At 35.7% G+C, this 18727-nt stretch overlaps 1 protein-coding gene across 39 annotated transcripts in view; it reads left to right on the top strand.

Annotated features, from left to right (window-relative positions):
* LOC144977224 (solute carrier family 12 member 4-like) overlaps positions 1-18727 on the top strand; it is a 199050-nt gene that overhangs the window by 162296 nt on the left and 18027 nt on the right. For all 39 annotated transcript variants that reach the window (XM_078922205.1, XM_078922224.1, XM_078922207.1 and 36 more), the window contains 8 exons: positions 6597-6808; positions 7248-7388; positions 7975-8073; positions 12642-12699; positions 13116-13234; positions 13649-13823; positions 17791-17889; positions 18526-18645. In XM_078922205.1, coding sequence (XP_078778331.1) covers positions 6597-6808; positions 7248-7388; positions 7975-8073; positions 12642-12699; positions 13116-13234; positions 13649-13823; positions 17791-17889; positions 18526-18645 — 1023 coding nt within the window. The remainder of the gene's footprint in view (positions 1-6596; positions 6809-7247; positions 7389-7974; positions 8074-12641; positions 12700-13115; positions 13235-13648; positions 13824-17790; positions 17890-18525; positions 18646-18727) is intronic.

Raw genomic sequence — 18727 nt, forward strand, 5'->3', positions numbered from 1 at the left:
TTCTTACCCAAACCCTCAAAACACCCAATCTGGAATCATAAACAAATGCATAGACTCAAACTCAAACAATGGCAATGAAAGTTTTGTTGTTTTTTGTTTGTTTGTTTGGTTGTGTGTGTGTGTGTTTTTTTTTTTTTTTTTTTTGGGGGGGGGGGGGGGGGGGGGGGTTCTGATCGGTGATTAGCCGTAGTGGTTTGTGAGACTCTGTCCGTCGATCCTATCTATTTATATATTGCACACATAAATTAATATGCTTTTTTTAAATTTTTGCGTAAAATATCGTAGTTCAGGTGTCTTCAAACGTTGAAAGAATTATTAAATCTGAGACTTTTCCAACTGGTTTTACTAGTATTATAGACTTTTTCAAACATTCAGATTTTGGCAACCATCTTAATTCATTGGTTTTACAAGTTTTAAAAATCTTGTCAAAATGAAAAAAAAGGCTTTTGGTCAGAATAGGACAGGGCCTTCAGCACTGATCGTCTCCGACTGTCTGAATTCGATTATTTCACTCTCACATGATCCATTATTCTCATCGGCTGATTGGCCTTTGACGGTGGAGACGACTGAATTTTGTTGGTGTTTGTTATGGCGATGACATTGGTGGTGGTCGTGGTAGGGGTGTTGGTGGTTGTTATTGTGCTGCTGATGGTGGTGGGGATGTTAGTCGTGCTGGTAGTAGTGGTGATGATGATGGTGGTAGTGATGTTGGTGAGATTGGTGCTGGTGGTGATGATGGTGGTAGCGGTTCTAGTAGTAATACTGGTGTTTGTGGTTGTATTGCCGGTGGTTGGAGTGGTGATTTTGATGGTGGTGCCGGTGTGCTGGTAGTGTTGGTTGTGGCAATGACGGTGGTGGCGATGGTCATTATGGTGAACTGTGGTGATTGTTTAGTGGTGATGTTGGTGATGGTAATGTTGTTGGTGGTAGTGATGGTGGTGGTTATAGTGTTGGAAGAGGAGGTTGAGATGGGAAGAGGACAGGATAAAAGTTTAAACAATTCTCGAAATATTCCAACCTCTTTGATATATTTTGTTTTTCGTTTTTAAAAAAAGTCATGTTTGCTTCATCTTGATGTTTGTCAAGTTTGATAAATTCATTGAACATAAGTCACCTCTCATCGTCATCTACATAAAAGAATCACAAGCTCTATTATTTTTGGGGTAGGGGGGAGAGGGGTTGTTGGTTTTTGTTTGTTTGTTTCATTTTTTTTTAAATTTGTTTTTGCTTTTTGTTTGTTTTGTTTGGCTTTGTCTTATTTTTGTTTTTATTTATTTGTTTGTTTATTTTTTTAATTTTGGAGGGAAGGGGTGGGGGTTAAATAATATTTATTTTATACAATTATTCATCCCTAATATTCTGGATCACAATGCAATATTATAACCCGATCCTCCTCTTTTTCTATTTTTTTCTATTTAATTACTATAATTTGTAATTACTCTTGCAGTATATTAAATGTGAAATTTACTGGAGCAAAATTTTGATTTATTGATGGAAAAATTTTTAACATTACTGTTTTCGGGGGAAATTTATAAATGATTGCTTCAAGTCAAGTTGATTTTATTTGAATACCTTCGAGCCCGAGATTCAAAGATTCTCTCTCTCTCTCTCTCTCTCTCTCTCTCTCTCTCTCTCTCTCTCTCTCTCTCTCTCTTTCGCGGCGGTGGTGGGGTTTGAACCTGCGACCTTATTGGTACGACAACTCCTCCTGGCAGGTGAGAGCGTGGCTCTACCGTGTGAGCTATCCACGAACACAAAAATATTCGTTTCAAACCCAAGTCATTTCTAGACCCCTCTCTCACCCACTTCTTGAGACCGCCGATTCGTTCGCACACCACCATCGCGAAGTAATTTTGACCAGCAGTTAAGCTTAATAGCCAATATTCTCAACACAAACATATAACATAGAAACGATTGAGACATTGAGTATGCTCCGGTGTATGGGGTGAAAATTTTTTATTCTCTATTGTCTTCTGGCACTTTTCTACTCACTTCATATCTTGTTGTTAACTTTGGTATTAAAGGAGCCGTAAATAAAATATTCAAAGTGTTACTTTTTAGTTGGACAGCCCTGTTTCATGCTTAATTCAATCTAAAGGAAATATGTGTAAGACATTTACTAGCAAACCCCGCTACATCTTCTATGTAAACGTTATCACCGATATATATGTCACCTACGCAAACACCCACTACATAAAGCCCTTAAAGAAACAAACATTGATATATATTTATAGATATCCCAAAGATATCAATAAGCCATGGAACAACAAATGAACATGAATATAATGAAAGAGAACAGGTCCGTAATTTATGTTATGCGTTTAGGTAAAAATACTCGCATCTTCCCGTCAAATTAACATCCAACACAAAAAACGATGTGTACATTACCTTACCCGGGTTCCATCTCTTTCCAGAGGTCGGATGTCATGGCCTTCCATCCTTCACGGTCCATTGCAGCCTCGTTACAGTCTGCCATGCGCCGTCCTGTAGCTTCCTTGATGCCATCTGTCCAGGATTTCCTTTGTCTTCCTCTGCCCTCTTTCCTTCAATTCTTCCCTCCATTATCCTTTTTTCGAGACTATCATGTCTTCGCATATGTCCAAAATATGACAGCTTTTTGTGCTTCACAGTCAAAAGAAGTTCTTTTTGTTTTTGGCCCATTAGGTCGAGGACTTCGATGTTTGTTTTTCTTGCTGTCCAAGGTGTGTACATTAAACGTCTATATTCTGTGGCGAGACCTAATCATTTCACTTGCGGTCAAAGTTCAATAACAATGAGGGGACTGAAGTCCACTTCGTTCCTTCTATACAATTTTAGGAGGAGAGGGTTGACAGTGAGTAGAGGATATCTATAATATAAGTATATGTAGTTGTGGCAAAATTTCAATGCATCAATAAATAATGATGTGCTTTAAACTTTGAAGGATGCGTGATGTGTGTATTGGGAATTAGTAACGTTTGTTATGAATCTACGTATTGTACCCGCTTCCTTGCTCCCTGTTAAAAATGGCGTCGTAAAAAATGTGAATTATTTGAGTTGTTCCAAGGACTTCTTTTTTTTATTTTTTATTTTATTAATTTTTTTTTTTATTTTTTTTTTCGTCTCACGATTTTATTTAATTATTAATTTATAATTCAAGCTATTAAATAACTAATCTATTCATTAAATCTTTAGATGATTTTACATTATTACCATATCACCATTACAATTATCATCATCATTATTATTATTATTATTATTATTGTTATTATTATATTATTATTATTATTATTATTATTATTATTATTATTATTATTATTATTATTATTATTATTATCATTGTTTGCTTTGCTTTATTATTGATTTTACTTACTTGATTGGTTGATTGAAATATTATATTATTTTATGAGTTTTATTGGCAATTGCCTAAAAATAAACTTTTGAATTGAATTGAATCGTAAATTTTAGTTATCGAATATAATTGATTTAAAAATGTTAAATGACTATTGTAAAATCGTTTTAAATCTCAAAATCTCATCTTCTTATATCAGAAGGATAAAATGAAAAATAAGACTTACCAAAATTGTTCCGTAGAGCCAATGTTAAATTTTCGCCAACTTACACAGAATTATTGGTAAATTAAAAAATTATAAAACTATTTTTTACATATTGATAAACATGTAATTTGAGACACTTTTCTAAATTAAGGGCAATATTATCACCCATTGACTCAAACAATAAATATAAAATCTGCTAGGGCATAATAATCGGTAATTTGACGACCGGTTTAGATGAGTTACAGATTGCAAAAATAGCATGTATAATGCTTAAAGCGGAATAATTTCAGGTTTGTAAAACATTTAATCATCATCCTCATCATCACCACCACCTATGTCGTCGCCGTCATAATCTTCAAAATGGAATTGACCACCTCTGTCATCGCCATTTCACTACAACTAATCCAACCATCTGTCATTATAAACATTTGATAAATTACTTTTGGTGATTCATAAAACAGCTTTTCTTGTTATGTTTTGTATTATTTGTCTTTTCTTGTTTCGTTTATGTTAGGGGAGGGGGTAGTTTGTTTGGTTTGGTTTTTTGTTGTTGTTTTTTTTTTCAACTCATTAACTTCAGTTACACCCTATTAATTGTGTGTTTTGGTTTGGTTTCCTTACACTTGTAGAACACGGACGACATATCCACAATTTTTTTTTGTTGTGGGTTTTTTTAAATTGCTTTTTCTTCTTTTAATTATTTGTATGTTTTTTTTTTAGGGGGAGGAAGTAAAATTATTTATCGTGAGAACCAAAAGAGAAAAAAAAGTGGGGGGGGGGGGAGGAGAGAGAGAGGAGAGGAGAGAGAGAGAGAGAGAGAGAGGAGAGAGAGAGAGAGAGAGGGAGGAGAGAGAGAGGAGAGGGAGGAGAGAGAGAGAGAGAGGAGAGAGAGAGAGAGAGAGATAGAGAGAGAGAGAGAGAGAGAGAGAGAGAGAGAGAGAGAGAAAGTACTTGGAAATGTAATTGGAACTACTGCAATTATTTAGCAATTGTACATTTCAGTGACATTTATCTATTAGATCATAATTTTCGACCAGTTTTGTCAGATTTCTCAAAAGAAATTTTAAAATAAGAAATATGTTCAACTTTGTTCAGTTTTTTTTGTTTTTGTTTTTTTTAAAATTTATTTATTTATTTGTGTTTGTGTTTTGGTGTTGTTTCTTTTTTTTCTGTTATCTTGTAGTTGTTATGTGTTTTTGTTGGTTTTTTTTTTCAGAGGGTTTTCTTTTAAAACATTAATTTTCTTATTTCCATAAAATTAATCGTCAGATGACTAATTTATGAAATGAGGAGAATGATGCTCATATCTTTAACTCCCCCCCCCCTCCCCCCTTTCCAAAAAAAAAAATTCCAAAAAACTGGACCTCAGTGATCTTCTCTTTAGTTTGATTTTCAATATAATTTGGGGTTGTCTTACATAAACATTCCACCAGGAGTCAGTTTGATTGAGGCCATTCGTCCAATGTTGTTTTTTTAAATATGTTATAATTACAGTTCTCTTTCCATTTCTTATGATGAGACTCAAAGTTATGTTCTCAAATGAAGACAAAAACAAAGGGGCAGCGTGGCTCAGTGGTACGGTCTTTGCTTCATACCCAAATGGTAACGAGTTCGATCACCCACCGCTGCGTTGTGTGGCCTTGAGCAAGTCACCTAGCCCTAGCTCACTTTGCGGCGCTGCACTGCGGCTGACGCTTGGGTTATTCCAGTACAGCAACATCTTCAATATGCCACCACTCCCACTTTTACCGCCAACTCTATCATCATCATCATCATCATAACAATCACATCTATATCATCACTACTACCACAGCCATCACCACATTATCATAACTACCATCACCACAACATATTTTCCTCTATTACTCCTACCACTGCTATATCATCATCATCACTAACCACAACTACTGCAACCACCACCACCACATCATCATCACTACCACTGCCACCTTCACATCATTATTACTACCACTGCTACAGCCACCACCATCATCACATCATCATTATTACCACTATCACCACATTATCATTACTGACAACTACTAAAACTACCACCACCATCATCATCATCATCAACCTCATCATCTTCATCATCACCATCATCACTTAACTACCATCAACATTGCTATCCATATGCGGGTGGTTGGATGGGAGCATCACCCTTGAATCATATACCTATGATGTTCGCATGGGTGTACGATCCGATAGTGATGTAGTTTCTTCTTCTCTTTACTAGCCTATCCTGCTTCTTTGGTTTGTGATTGTATTTTTGACAGGGGATATTTTTTTTCTGTAAATCTTCTGCCTGTTTGTTCTTGGTTATTTATAATTTAGCTTATGATATCTTTAGGTTATGATTTTGATTTACATTTGTACTATTTTTGTTAGATTGCTTGTTTTTTTGTTTCAGCGGTCTCTCATATAACCTCAATTGTGTTGGAAGAGACCTAAAGCAACAAACAAACAAAAAATTCCAGTCTTCCCTTGGAATAGACCCTAAAGACCCCCTTGGGGATGAATAAAGGGAATTTTATTTTTATTTTTTATTTTAATATGATTATTTTTAGACGAGGGTTGAGTTAACCCATTTGGTGAAGAAAACAGACCCAAAAAATAGTAATAAAATCAACTGGAAACATTGTTGTGTCTAGGTAATTTTAATCATTTTGGCCTCCTGGGGACGAAGAATTGGCTTGTGAAATGGTGAAACAATGATAAGTGCAAAATCCTTTGATTTTTCTCTGTATTATCATCACTGTCATCATTTCATCACTATCTGATCAATTGGTACGGAATTGCCACTTAAACATCTTTCTTTTCTCTGTCCGTGATATTCTCAACAAAAAAAAATTGTAATTAAAAAACCCAACTTTGCGGCACTTTAATTCAAAAGTGTTGATTTTTTTAGACATCTGCTTTGCTGACGATCATTACTTCCCAACCATGTGTTGATATTGGAAATATTGTCATTTACTGGATTATTATTATTATAGTCTTTGTTATGCGCTTTGATCATTTTCAAGTTTGGTGTACAAATATCAATATTAAATGATTTCCCAGAATATGTGTGTTTGGAGACAGACTGATGCAGTTGGAGGCCATCACTGTCAATGGTTCCATGGCTTGCACCAAAAATCTGACGGGTCCAATCTTCCACCTATACTGTTCCGGGATCAATGACACCAGCGAGAGTTGTGACTTCTTCAAGAGGTCTGATGTACACGCTACTGTTCACAAAGGAATCCCTGGTCTAGCCAGTGGACTTTTCACAGGTAAGCTGTCACAAAATAGTGCCAGATACACATCATTGGCCCTTCTCCGCTGCATCCAGTCTTTATCATACCACTATCTGGCAATAATATGACAAGTAAATCTGATGGCACAAAAAACATGTGAGTTGGACCCCTCAATGAAAAGAGGAATACTATAGGATACATGGGGTCAGACAAAAACCAGTACAGGGAGGAGTGGAGACTGCAGGCCTTATATATCACTTGGCATAGAGTTGACAGTTAACAATAAAATGTTACCCATAGTCTCAATTTGGTATTTTTTGGATGAGAATAATAAGTAGAATTTGAAATTGTGATTTTGGACAGATAAATCATTTATTTACTTTTCATCATTATGCTTATATTTATTTGATATTTATTCACTTCTGTTTATGTGAGAATCTAGATGTGTATAGGTCCATTATATAATCCATTCCAGAGAATGTGTTGAATAAGTACACCCAGGTAGGTGACATCATTGGGATGGACAGGCCCGGCTCCGAGTCCAGGGGAGAGATAGTGGCTGAGATCACGACGTCCTTTATGGTGTTGCTGGCTATATATTTCCCGTCTGTAACAGGTATGAACTTGTGTCACTTTACCTGATAGAAACCATAACATGATTGGAATTGGTTTTAAAGTTACACACAGCAGCAATTTCATTGATAAATAGCATGGTTAACTGTATTTAAATATTTGGTCCTTTAATTTTTCTCCGTATGGTAAAGAGGCATTTGCTAAAGTCTCATAAATACTAGAATTTATTTTAACAAAATTAGTTTGATATTTATATTCACTCACTTCACACAAGTCCCGCCCATGAGATAGTCTTTGGGGAAATTTGCTGGATACAGAAGACACAATAGTTCTTCATGAGGACCCATCTCAGTACCTCCTATACCAGTTCCTGCATTGTCAGCCCTGAACATTCTTTGATGTTGTCAACCACCTTAAACTGACCTCTCCTTCTTGTGCCATGACAGTACAGTGTAGTATTGTCTTGTTCTGCTTGTCATGATGAGTATCATGACCAAACCACAAGGGCCTCTTCTTTTAACAATTAATATACGACTTTGTGGACTAGCAAATGTCATTACTTCTTATTTGATGATACAATATGTAATCCATCACATTTTGGTCATGATTGGTTGTTTCCCATCACTCAGGTATCATGGCCGGATCCAATAGGTCAGGTGACCTTGCTGATGCCCAAAAGTCCATCCCCACCGGCACCATTGTCGCCATTGCCACCACGTCTTTTGTTTGTATCCTTTTGTGTTGTCAAAATTTCAACAGCCAATGATTGTATGTGCTCTATGTCACTGAAGAAGGTAGTAAATTGTCCAAGTGAATTCTATGCTGTAAGAAGTTGTGAACTGTGAAAAATATTGGACATAAATTGACGTAACAGCTAAAAAAATGATTTCACATTACCAAGGAATGATTGGGGCTCAAAACGTTTTTTAAGCCAATGACTAGAATAGCAAAAGTGATGAAAGTGGAATCCAAAAAGATTTTCACATTATCTTCCCTTTTATTGGAGCCTTTTATTGACCTAAATCTGTGTTGCAAGGAAGTCATAAAGACAAGCAAAAACGTGAATATGACTACCACATTTGAGTATGTGCCAGATGCTGGACTTCAAAAGCCTGTCGCATTTTTGTACAACATTAATAACTGCAATAAATTCTACTTTATCTTAAACTCATGTTCAGTTACTTAGCAAAATTTTCCAATCAGGTGGTAGTAAGGTCCAAAAAATTACATAAATGTTTTTTGTTTTTTTTATTTTCTCAGTTCTGATCTGATACTAATGTATTTTAACGTGAAATTATTTCATATTTATGCAAGAAATTGGTTTATCTTACATTTAAGACAAGATAAATAATTTTAAAATGTCTTTGATTAGATCAAATGCTTTCATTTTCCAAAAGCAAAATACATTTGGTAAAGGTGGTAAAGTGCTCAGAGTAATGAATAATGAGGAAAACATGGTCTGATTTATATAACTCTGATGGCAAACCTGATTGGGTCACATATTTATTTAGTTAAATTTTTTTTTAAAACAGTTCCATAAGCTGAATTTAATAATTGATTTGATGTAGTGGGTTTGAATGTCACAAACAATGAGTGACAATCATGGTTCATGTAATGAAAGATAAATTCTTGCTTCATATGCATGACTCAAAAAGAGCCAGTACATAATATGTTCTTCACTTTGCAAGAGTGGTTTAACTCTCAACCGTTCCATTTTAGAGATATCGATCACTGATCATCACCCCGTTTCACCCAGTTTCTTGGAACCGGAATTTCTATTTTGTGTTAAAATTTCAAGTTTATGAAAACTTGAGCCTTGTTTTATCTAAGAAAAATATAGTATATGAATTTTATTTCATTTGTATTTGACCCATTGTACGGTTACTTATATATTAATATAAATGCAATGCATTATCAGTATTACGTCATTTAAATCCAGAATTAGATGTTTGTGGATATATATAATGATATTGAGAAAGATAGAGAGAGGGAGAGAGAAATTGAGAGGAAGAGAGGAAGAGAGAGAGAGAGAGAGAGAGAGATTTAAAACATTTTCTTTTGTTACTACGTAGAATTTGTTTCTTTTGGGCTATTTCAAAACATTTTAAGATTTTATTTATAATGGCAGTTTTGCCCATTTCAAAGTTATATTAATTCATTTGAGATGTAACTGGATTCTTCTTCTTCTTCTAGGTTCCATGCCTGGTCCAGGCTTCGGATACTGCATGAATTATCTCTCTCCATTCCTCCCTGTCTCTTGCTTTTTCAAACAGCTCTTGGATTGTTAGGTTGGTGAAGCCCTTCAGTTGGTCTATGAGTGTTTTTCTTTGTCTCCCCCGGGCACGTTTACCAGGTATTTTTCCACAACTTGCCAGGTATTCATTCTTATCTTTCCTTACTATGTGTCCGAAAAAGGATAGTTGTCGATCCGCTATTAAGGGCATTAGTTTCCTTTGTTGCTATGTTTGTTTTAGCACTTCTTCGTTCGTTTTGTGTGCAGCATACGATATTCTTCTCAAACACCACATTTCAAAAGCTTCAATGTTCTTTTGTGTTTCTGCATTTGTAGTCCAGCTTTCGCATCCGTATAACAAGATTGGCCACACTTAGCACTTCAAGACTCGGAATCTAATCCCGAACGACATCTGTTTGTTTTTCAAAATGTTTCCGAGGTCCATGAAGGCCTGTTTGGCTTGAGTTATTCTTGCTCGTATGTCTCGGTTACATCTTCCATCTGTTGTCACTATTGAACCTAGGTATTTAAAACTTTCTACGTTGGTAAGTTGCTCGCCGTGAATCGTTATATTGCAGGTGTTGTTGTTTTCGGGGTTTTTCTGTATTACCATGCATTCCGTTTTGGTGATATTCACTTCCATTCCCTTGGCTTCACTATCTACTACCACTTTGTCAACAATCTTTTGAAGTTGGATTTCTGATGTTGCAACGAGTACCGTATCGTCTGCGTATCTTATATTATTTATGTTGTGACCTCCTACTTTTATTCCCTCCATATTAGTTATGCCCCTCATGATTGCTTCTTGGTATAGATTAAACAGATCTGGTGAGGCAACAACCTTGACGGACTCCTTTCTTAATAGGAATGGAATGTCTGTAGAGTTTATATATTATTTATGTTGTGACCTCCTACTTTTATTCCCTCCTTATTAGTTATGCCCTCATGATTGCTTCTTGGTATAGATTAAACAGATCTGGTGAGGCAACACACCCTTGACGGACTCCTTTCTTAATAGGAATGGAATGTCCTGTAGAGTTTCCGATTTTGATAGATTCCTGCTGGGTGTAGTATAATGTTTGCATGAGTCTGAGGTCTTTCTTATCAGCGCCAATGGAGTGCAGTTGTTTTAGTATTTCTTCGTGGCGTACTCTATCAAAAGCTTTTTTGTAGTCGACAAAACAGAGGTATAGTGGGGTCTGAACCTGTATAGCTCTTTCACTTAAAACACGGAGGAGGTATATTGCGTTCCTTGTCCCTCTGTCAGGTTGGAATCCATATTGTTCTTCTGCGATTTCGGGGTTAATCTTATTCCTTAGCCTGTTGATAATTATACGCAACAGTATGTTGTTGATGTGGCTTATTAAACTTATAGTTCTAAAATTTTCGCATCTGACTGCACCTGCTTTCTTTGGTATTGCTATGAAAATAGAGTTACAGAGATCTTCTGGAATTTTCCCAGTGTTGTATATATTGTTGAATAATATGTGAAGTTCATCAATTGCTAGATCTCCTAGGCTTTTTAATACCTCTAGAGATATTTCATCAGGGCCTGTTGCTTTACCATCCCTCATTCGTTCCATGGCATGTTCAATTTCACTTTCGGTGATTTTTGGTCCGCTTAATGGTTCTTTGAATTTCAGTGGTGGTTCATTTCTATTTCGATCATTGTACAGTTCACCTATGTATTCTACCCATCGGCTTTCTATATGTTGTTCGTCAAATAGCAGTTCCCCTTGTTTGTTCTGGATACAACTTCCTGCTGCTTTGCTTTTCCTTTTCCCTGATAGTTCTTTTATTCTTTGGTGAGCTTGTTGGGGGTTGGGTTTGTATTCTCTTTCGATTTCGCAGCATTTCCAGTCTAGATAGTTCTCGTGTGCCTCGATGCATTTGGATTTAATGTGGTTGTTCAATGTTTGGTATTCTGCAGACCCTCTGTTGCATTTTCGTCTTTCTTCAAATAGGTTTAGAATTTCATTTGTCATCCATTCCTTTTTGCTCTTTATTTGAGCTATTGGTAAATGCTTTTCTGCAGTTGCTTTGACACACTTTTGGAATATATCAAATTGTTTTTCACATTTTTCGTATTCAGGTTCACTTTGGCTTTGTATCATGAGTGCACTTTCAAATTCTTCTCTCATTTTTGTTTGTATGCCATTGTCTTTGCATAACCTGTAATCCCTCTTTATTCTACCAGCTGTTCTCTGAATAGCTTTAAACTTTATCCTTACTGTACAAACAACTGGGACATGGTCACTGTTACATCGGCGCCTGGGTCGGTTTTGCAATTTAATATGCCATTTTGAATCTTGATGATACTGCTATAAAGTCTATCTGGTTCCTTGCTCTGTCCCTGGTGATTGCCATGTCCAGGTTCTTCTTGGGTGTTGTTGAAACCAGGTGTTTGAAATCATTAATTTATTTGTTCTACACCAATCTGCCCAGATGTTTCCTCGTTCATTTCTGTCTCCGAGTCCATGTGGTCCGATTATGTCACCATCTCTGCCTCTGGATTATCCACTTTAAAAAAAAAAAAACTGCTCCACTTTGATTACCTCTCAGACATACATTTGCTGGAATTTATACAAGATTGTAGAAATTGTGAAATATTTTATAGCTTTTTATAATAGATCTTTTTGGCTTGATTTTAATCATCTCTTTCCTTCCTAAGGTTTGTCACAATTTAGATTGTGTGTTGTGAGACCTTGCCGTGCACAAAAATGTAAAGTTTTTATAACATGATATGATTGATCGTCTTGAGCTGTGTTGTTCGGGGGCCTCTGAAAAGCCTTAACACCTCCACTTTTTAGTTGGCCCATGAAATATAATAGGAACGTTTGAGATTTAATGAAGCCCAGCTTGGTGGTAACAGATAAATATGTGGTAATCTTATCTGATAATTTAGATAAATTATGTGAGAAAAGAAAAGATATTAAAGAGTGGATGCCTCTTTTAGCTCATGATTGATATTTTGTTGTTTTTTTAAAATATTAATTTCAAACAAGGCATTTCTGAAGTATTTGAACTTCCCCATAATTTTTGCCTTAACTCTCATACAATAAGATTTGTCTTCTGTATTATTTTTTGCTGCCTGCATTCATGGTGATCTACTCAGGGATAAGTAAGTTTCTATTGAGCTATTTCTCTTTATTTTCGATTCCAGCCATTCTTTGATAAGAATAATTTTTGTCATGATTTTGTAGATTAATATGTATTATTATTGTTTTAATTCAATATTTACTTCTTTAGAGTTTCCTTTTTTTAAAGAAAATTTGTAATCATTTTCTAATAGCATTTCACGCAGTACAGCAGAAGGGGTGGGTGGTGAATTGCATAGTTATAATCATGTGACTTGGGCTTTAAAATTCCCCAACTCATTTCTCTTGGTTATTTCAGCTGTCTTTGTAAAAACTGTTAGAGCAATAGTTATGATAGGATGCATAATGAGAGATTTTGCTTGAAATGATTTAAATCTCAATTTTAACAGTTTACTTATTCCAAGAATGTAATTATTTGATAATTCAATGCTTAACACAGATATGGAGTGAGTATAGGAGGAGAGTTGATAATTGGGAAGTTGGCTTGGCCTAATGAATGGGTTATCATGGTTGGAGCATTCTTGTCCACATTAGGAGCTGGACTTCAGACCCTGACAGGTATGGCAAAAAAAAGCATGCCTTAGATTTTGATAACTTGATATATAGGTTAATTTTCAATTATGATATACATTACTACCATTGAAATCCTGAGTGAAGCACCAAACACTGTCGTTGTATACTAAGAAATTGGCTGAAAAGTTTTAGCTATTTGAAAAATATACACTTAGTTTTTCTGTTTTTAACATTCGTAAAGAATTTGCAGTCATTTAGAAATCAGATAATAAAAGACTTAATTTGTTGTTACAACAAGATGACCTGCTTTTCTTTGAATTTTCAAATCAGTTTCTTAAATGATGATGGACAACAAATGAATTGTTTGTTCCTTTGTCATTTTTATTTTTCTCCCTTCTTTCATTCTTTTATTTCTTTTAAATTGTTCAGTTAATTTGACACTGGTTTCTATCCGTTCAGGTGCCCCTCGACTTTTGCAAGCCATAGCCAAGGATGGAGTGATTCCATTTCTGGGTCTGTTCAGTAAGACCACCAAGAAGGGTGAGCCCTTTAGAGCTTTGCTGGCCACAGGGCTCATCTCAGAACTTGGTATTCTCATTGGCAACCTTGATTACATTGCTCCCATTATCACTATGTAAGTTTTTTTTAAAACTATATGAATTATATAGTACTTTCCAACCCCTTATGATTCTATTGAACAACATAGGTACAAGCCATTTTGTGTTTACATTTCCTTTTTTAACATCATCTTCTTCTTACACTTCATCCTCTTTTCTCTTTCATCTGAATCTTCCTAATCGATTTTTTACAATCTTCTAATACATGGATTTTTTCTAATCTCATACTCAATTTCCTTTTTTCTTCTTCTTCTTCTTCTTTCTTCTTCTTCTTCTTCTTCTCTTCTTCTTCTTCTTCTTCTTCTTCTTCTTCTTCTTCTTCTTCTTCTTCTTCTTCTTCTTCTTCTTCTTCTTCTTCTTCTTCTTCTTCTTCTTTTCTTCTTCTTCTTCTTCTTCTTCTTCTTTCTTCTTCTTCTTCTTCTTCTTTCTTCTTTCTTGTGAACTTCCAATATTGTTTGTAGGTTACTTACTTTTAATCTTTTTTAAAACTCTGCACTACTACTTACAAAAAAAATCAATGCTTTTAACAGTCCGATGTGACTTTTCAGCTGATTTCAACAATGTAATTTTCATATTCCTCTCAATGATATTTATTACTTTAAGTGTTTACCCAACACGCTGACTCAGAAAGATGTCAAGTTTTGTACATAAAATTACTCTGACACCTGGCCATGTATTTGTTTGGACGCCTTATTAGAGCCATTGTGATTATTGAGACACTGGGAAACTTGATTCGCAAGATGACAAGAATAATATATAATGGTGGATCAAAGAGGGTGATAATTTATTCCCCAAACGTTGAAAGTAATGTTTTCACTATCAATAATAGCTTAATTTAATTCCTTCTCTTTATTCATTACATAATTTGATACCAAGAATAATGAATTTCCACAATACGAGGGCTCTTTTCATAATTAACCAAAATGCCTGTTTAAATCTCGTTTTTTATACTATTCAACAATTCTTGCACGTGTCAAACCTACTTCCTTCATTTCTACGTAACAGACACGTCTGTCGAACACTTCTGCCACAGCCGCACATGATAAGATTACCTCGGAAAAAATTCCGTAAGGTTTTAAAGTATCTTCTCAATTTTTACACTATGGTCAACAAGCTCTTCATCGACATCAAAGACGCTTTTGCCAGCTCACGTTTCAGTGCCCAAAGAGGTTGGACTAAATCAAGATGGGTAGCGAGGTCCCTGGAACCTTGGCTGTGTGTTGTGGGGAGGTGTTGTGCAAGCTCATTCACACCATTCCATATTTCTTAGCCAACATAGGTCAACTCGTGCTGTGGCAGTGAGCGTTCCGTGTTTGCATATGACCCCGTTGCGCAACTGCCCTTTGCTTCTGCGAATGGCCTTCCCAAGCATGATCAAGAGTTTGCAGTTACTTGCAGGCATTGAATGTTCTCTCAGGTGTAAGGTTTCGAAAAGAATAACACGACTGTCCCAGAAAACGTTCCCATTATTTTCTTGCTGACCATGACTTGAATTCTTCGCGAAGCTGGATGGATTGTTCTTCATGAATCTTGCTTGTTATCGGGGTGCAATTGTGCAACAAGTCTCATCACCGTGACTACTGTCAGAAAGTCACATGTACCCATAAATCATTCTCTGCGAGTTGCAGAATGCGTGAAACCTGCGTGACTTTCTTCTTCAAAAGTTCCCTGCAGATGTCCAATCGTGTTCTTATGATGTCTGTCAATTGCTTAGGAACCCATCTGCGCGACTTCCCTTCTGCCAGTCATCAAAACAATTCATGGGCAAATTTCGAATTTCAAGACTGCTTGCGATTTCATGAAGTTTCAACCTGCTCTTGACGAATAAGCTCTTAAATCGTGATTCACATTGTCTTCTGACGTCCAGTTAAACAACGTCCCTCCTTCTCGTCTGTCAAGTCGGAATGGCCGGCTTCCAATACATACACAGTGATAGACTTGTGTACGCCTTATAACATGCTCACCATATACACTCTGAAGTTCTTTATGAATTTCGGTAGGATTCAGACTTTTGGCGTTCAAAAAACTTATGACAGCTCTGATTTCCTCCTTTGACCAAGTTTCAAGGTGGGCCGCCATCTTTAAAATCGTCTAGAAATTCATTGTGCAAAATGATGCACTTCATAATTTTTGGGAATATCCGTAAGGAAATAAGGAATATCATGTTGTTTACAGAATTAAAAAATCTCCACTGGTTGCTGAGCAATGGGCATTTTTCGATTATTTCTGAAAGAGCCCTCGTAGCAGAAATACAAATTATTCATAATATTTTGTCATTCAAGTCATTTTTCATCACCAAAGTTGTAATTTTAGTCAGATTATTACTAATTAAGCGCAATGTCAATGGTTTCCATTAAAAAGGGACCTGAATCGCAATTTCACAATTTCATTTTTTGGCGGTATATTGACATATCAGACATATGAAAACTGCAGACATCCAGTGGTGTGAGTTCACTTACTGTAAATAAGAAAGTGTCATAATTCTTAATGAGTAACAATGTCAGTCCTACAGTTTCTGACCATCTGAGTAGCAGTATTGCAACACTCAAGGGCCAGTGTTATAAACTTATTTGCTTACTTGCAGCTCAGATGGGCTGCAGCTTAAAGGTGTGAAATTTTGGAACCGATGTCAGAAAGGAGAGTCTTTCTCCCTCTTAATTGGGTCACTCCATCATTTTGAGAAAATTGCTTTAGAAGGCGAACTAAAGGTATTTAGTGTTTACTATAGCAATTGATGTTATGGAGCTTAAGGCAAAATTTTCCATCTAATACAGGGAGACTTGTCAGACATTTTAATCGACTGTCAATCCAAGATTTCCTCCAGTTTGGCGATGTTGTTTTTGTCGCAACATTGTTTTCTATGATGTTGAATAATTCTTTCTTTGCTTCAGTCCACATGTCTTCAACCAAGTATGTTGATTTGTGATTTTTTCAGAAATCTTTGACAAAAGACATTAGTCATCTCTAATTTTATTCATTTCCTCCGATTTCCATAATGGATTGTGCGTTTTGGTGACTTTTGTTTTGGTATAGAGGTGTGGGTGGTGACAACAACTGCTGAGTGGTGGTCGCATAGTTCGGGCACTGTTATGCATTGTTTTACCATGTCTGGCTCCTTTATGAGATAAAGGTCAAGGGTCAATTTCTTTCGGGCTGGCTCGAAGTTAAGTTGTTGAAAACCGACATCATTGAAAGTATCAAGGAACAATTTATTGAGTCGCTTTGGATACTGGCTGCCGACGATTTGGTTTCCAGTCCAATCTATATATGGGAGATTAAAGTTGCCCCCAAGCGAAATATATGATTGAACATGTTATTATTTTCCTCGTTTGAACTGTCAGGGACCTGTACACAACACCTACGACTGCTATTGTACTGTTATGTCTGCCAATATTACAAAACATAGATTCGTGGTCTTTGCCTTCTCCAATAAGGGTACTTTTTATTGTGTTTTTGACCAAGATAATTACTCCAGCCCCTTTTGTTTTCCTGTCTTTCCTGTATATTTCATACTGGTCATTAAAAAGCAGTTCGGTATTAAGCACTGCTTCATACAGCCATGTTTCATTTCCTATTTTGATGTCAGGTTTAATTGTTTCTAACATAACAGTAAAATCCTCTTGTTTTCCCATTAAACTGGAAAGTTATTGTCAACATTTTGAGTTGTTCTACAGTGTTTTGCTTTGGTGGCCCCTCACAAATGTCTGGCTGAGTAGTGTTTGGGCTCAGTGATAAAATGGGTAGTTTGTCAGTGTCACTGACAGGTTGTTGTAGTTGTTGTTTACGCCCTCCCCTCTTTTGACATATGATCTCTTATAGATACGTAAATGCTTTTTTTTTTTTCGTTTGTTTGTTGTTGGTCAGAGGGATGTGTGCTCATATATATTTTTATTTAATTACTTATGCCTGTTTATTATTGCTTATTGTTATTATTTTTACCAAAAATGAAAACTCACCCATACACCCTCCTCTCTCTCTTGCCAGGTTCTTTTTGATGTGTTATGGGTTCGTCAATATGGCATGTGCAATGCTTACTTTGTTACAGACACCCAACTGGAGGCCTAGGTTTAGATTCTATCATTGGTAACTATCAACATTTTATTGTGATATTATGGTTAGGGCAATTGTTTTCAAAAATGGACAAATTGAATTCAATCTCGGATCTTGGGAGTTTTTTTAATAACAATAATAATAATAATAATAATAATAATAATAATAATAATAATAATAATAATAATAATAATAATAATCTTTATTGTCCAAATAGGCAATTATTGTTAGGTTACAGCTCTTGTAATGGGGGGAAAAAAGTAATTAAAATAGGAGTAATAATGATGATATTAATACAGATAGTAATGATGATTATATAATAATAATAATAATAATAATAATAATAATAATAATAACAATAATAATAATAATAAAAATAATCACAATTAGTTTGCCCAATGGCTGAAGGAAGGCTTTGTCTTCTCTTTTTAGATCTAGTGAAAGTAAATGAGATGTGGAAAGGGACTACCAAATATGGCATTGACCCTGGACAATTCAACAAATTATGAGTAAATTACATATTTATAGCCCCCCCCCCCCCCCCCCCCCCCATGGATTTATGGATATATACTGGATCACATCGTGTTAATGTTTTTAGCTCATTTCTCAGTGTTAACATAACATCTAAATGATGTACATTTTCATATTTGTGTTTTCCTTCCATTCCAGGACTCTGTCGTTGCTGGGAGTTACGTTGTGTATCGTTATGATGTTTATATCCAGTTGGTATTATGCTTTGGCTGCCATTGCTATTGCTGTCTGTATATACAAATACATCGAATATAAAGGGTAAGAGTGAATTCAATTGAAATGTCACAATATATCTGTTTTTAACCAATGTGTAACCAATATTAGAAAGCTGTCCATTTTT

This window comes from Berghia stephanieae, chromosome 7 (genome assembly GCF_034508935.2).
Source record: "Berghia stephanieae isolate SIO BIC M18660-M18661 chromosome 7, UCSD_Bste_1.3, whole genome shotgun sequence".
Classification (NCBI taxonomy): domain Eukaryota; kingdom Metazoa; phylum Mollusca; class Gastropoda; order Nudibranchia; family Aeolidiidae; genus Berghia; species Berghia stephanieae.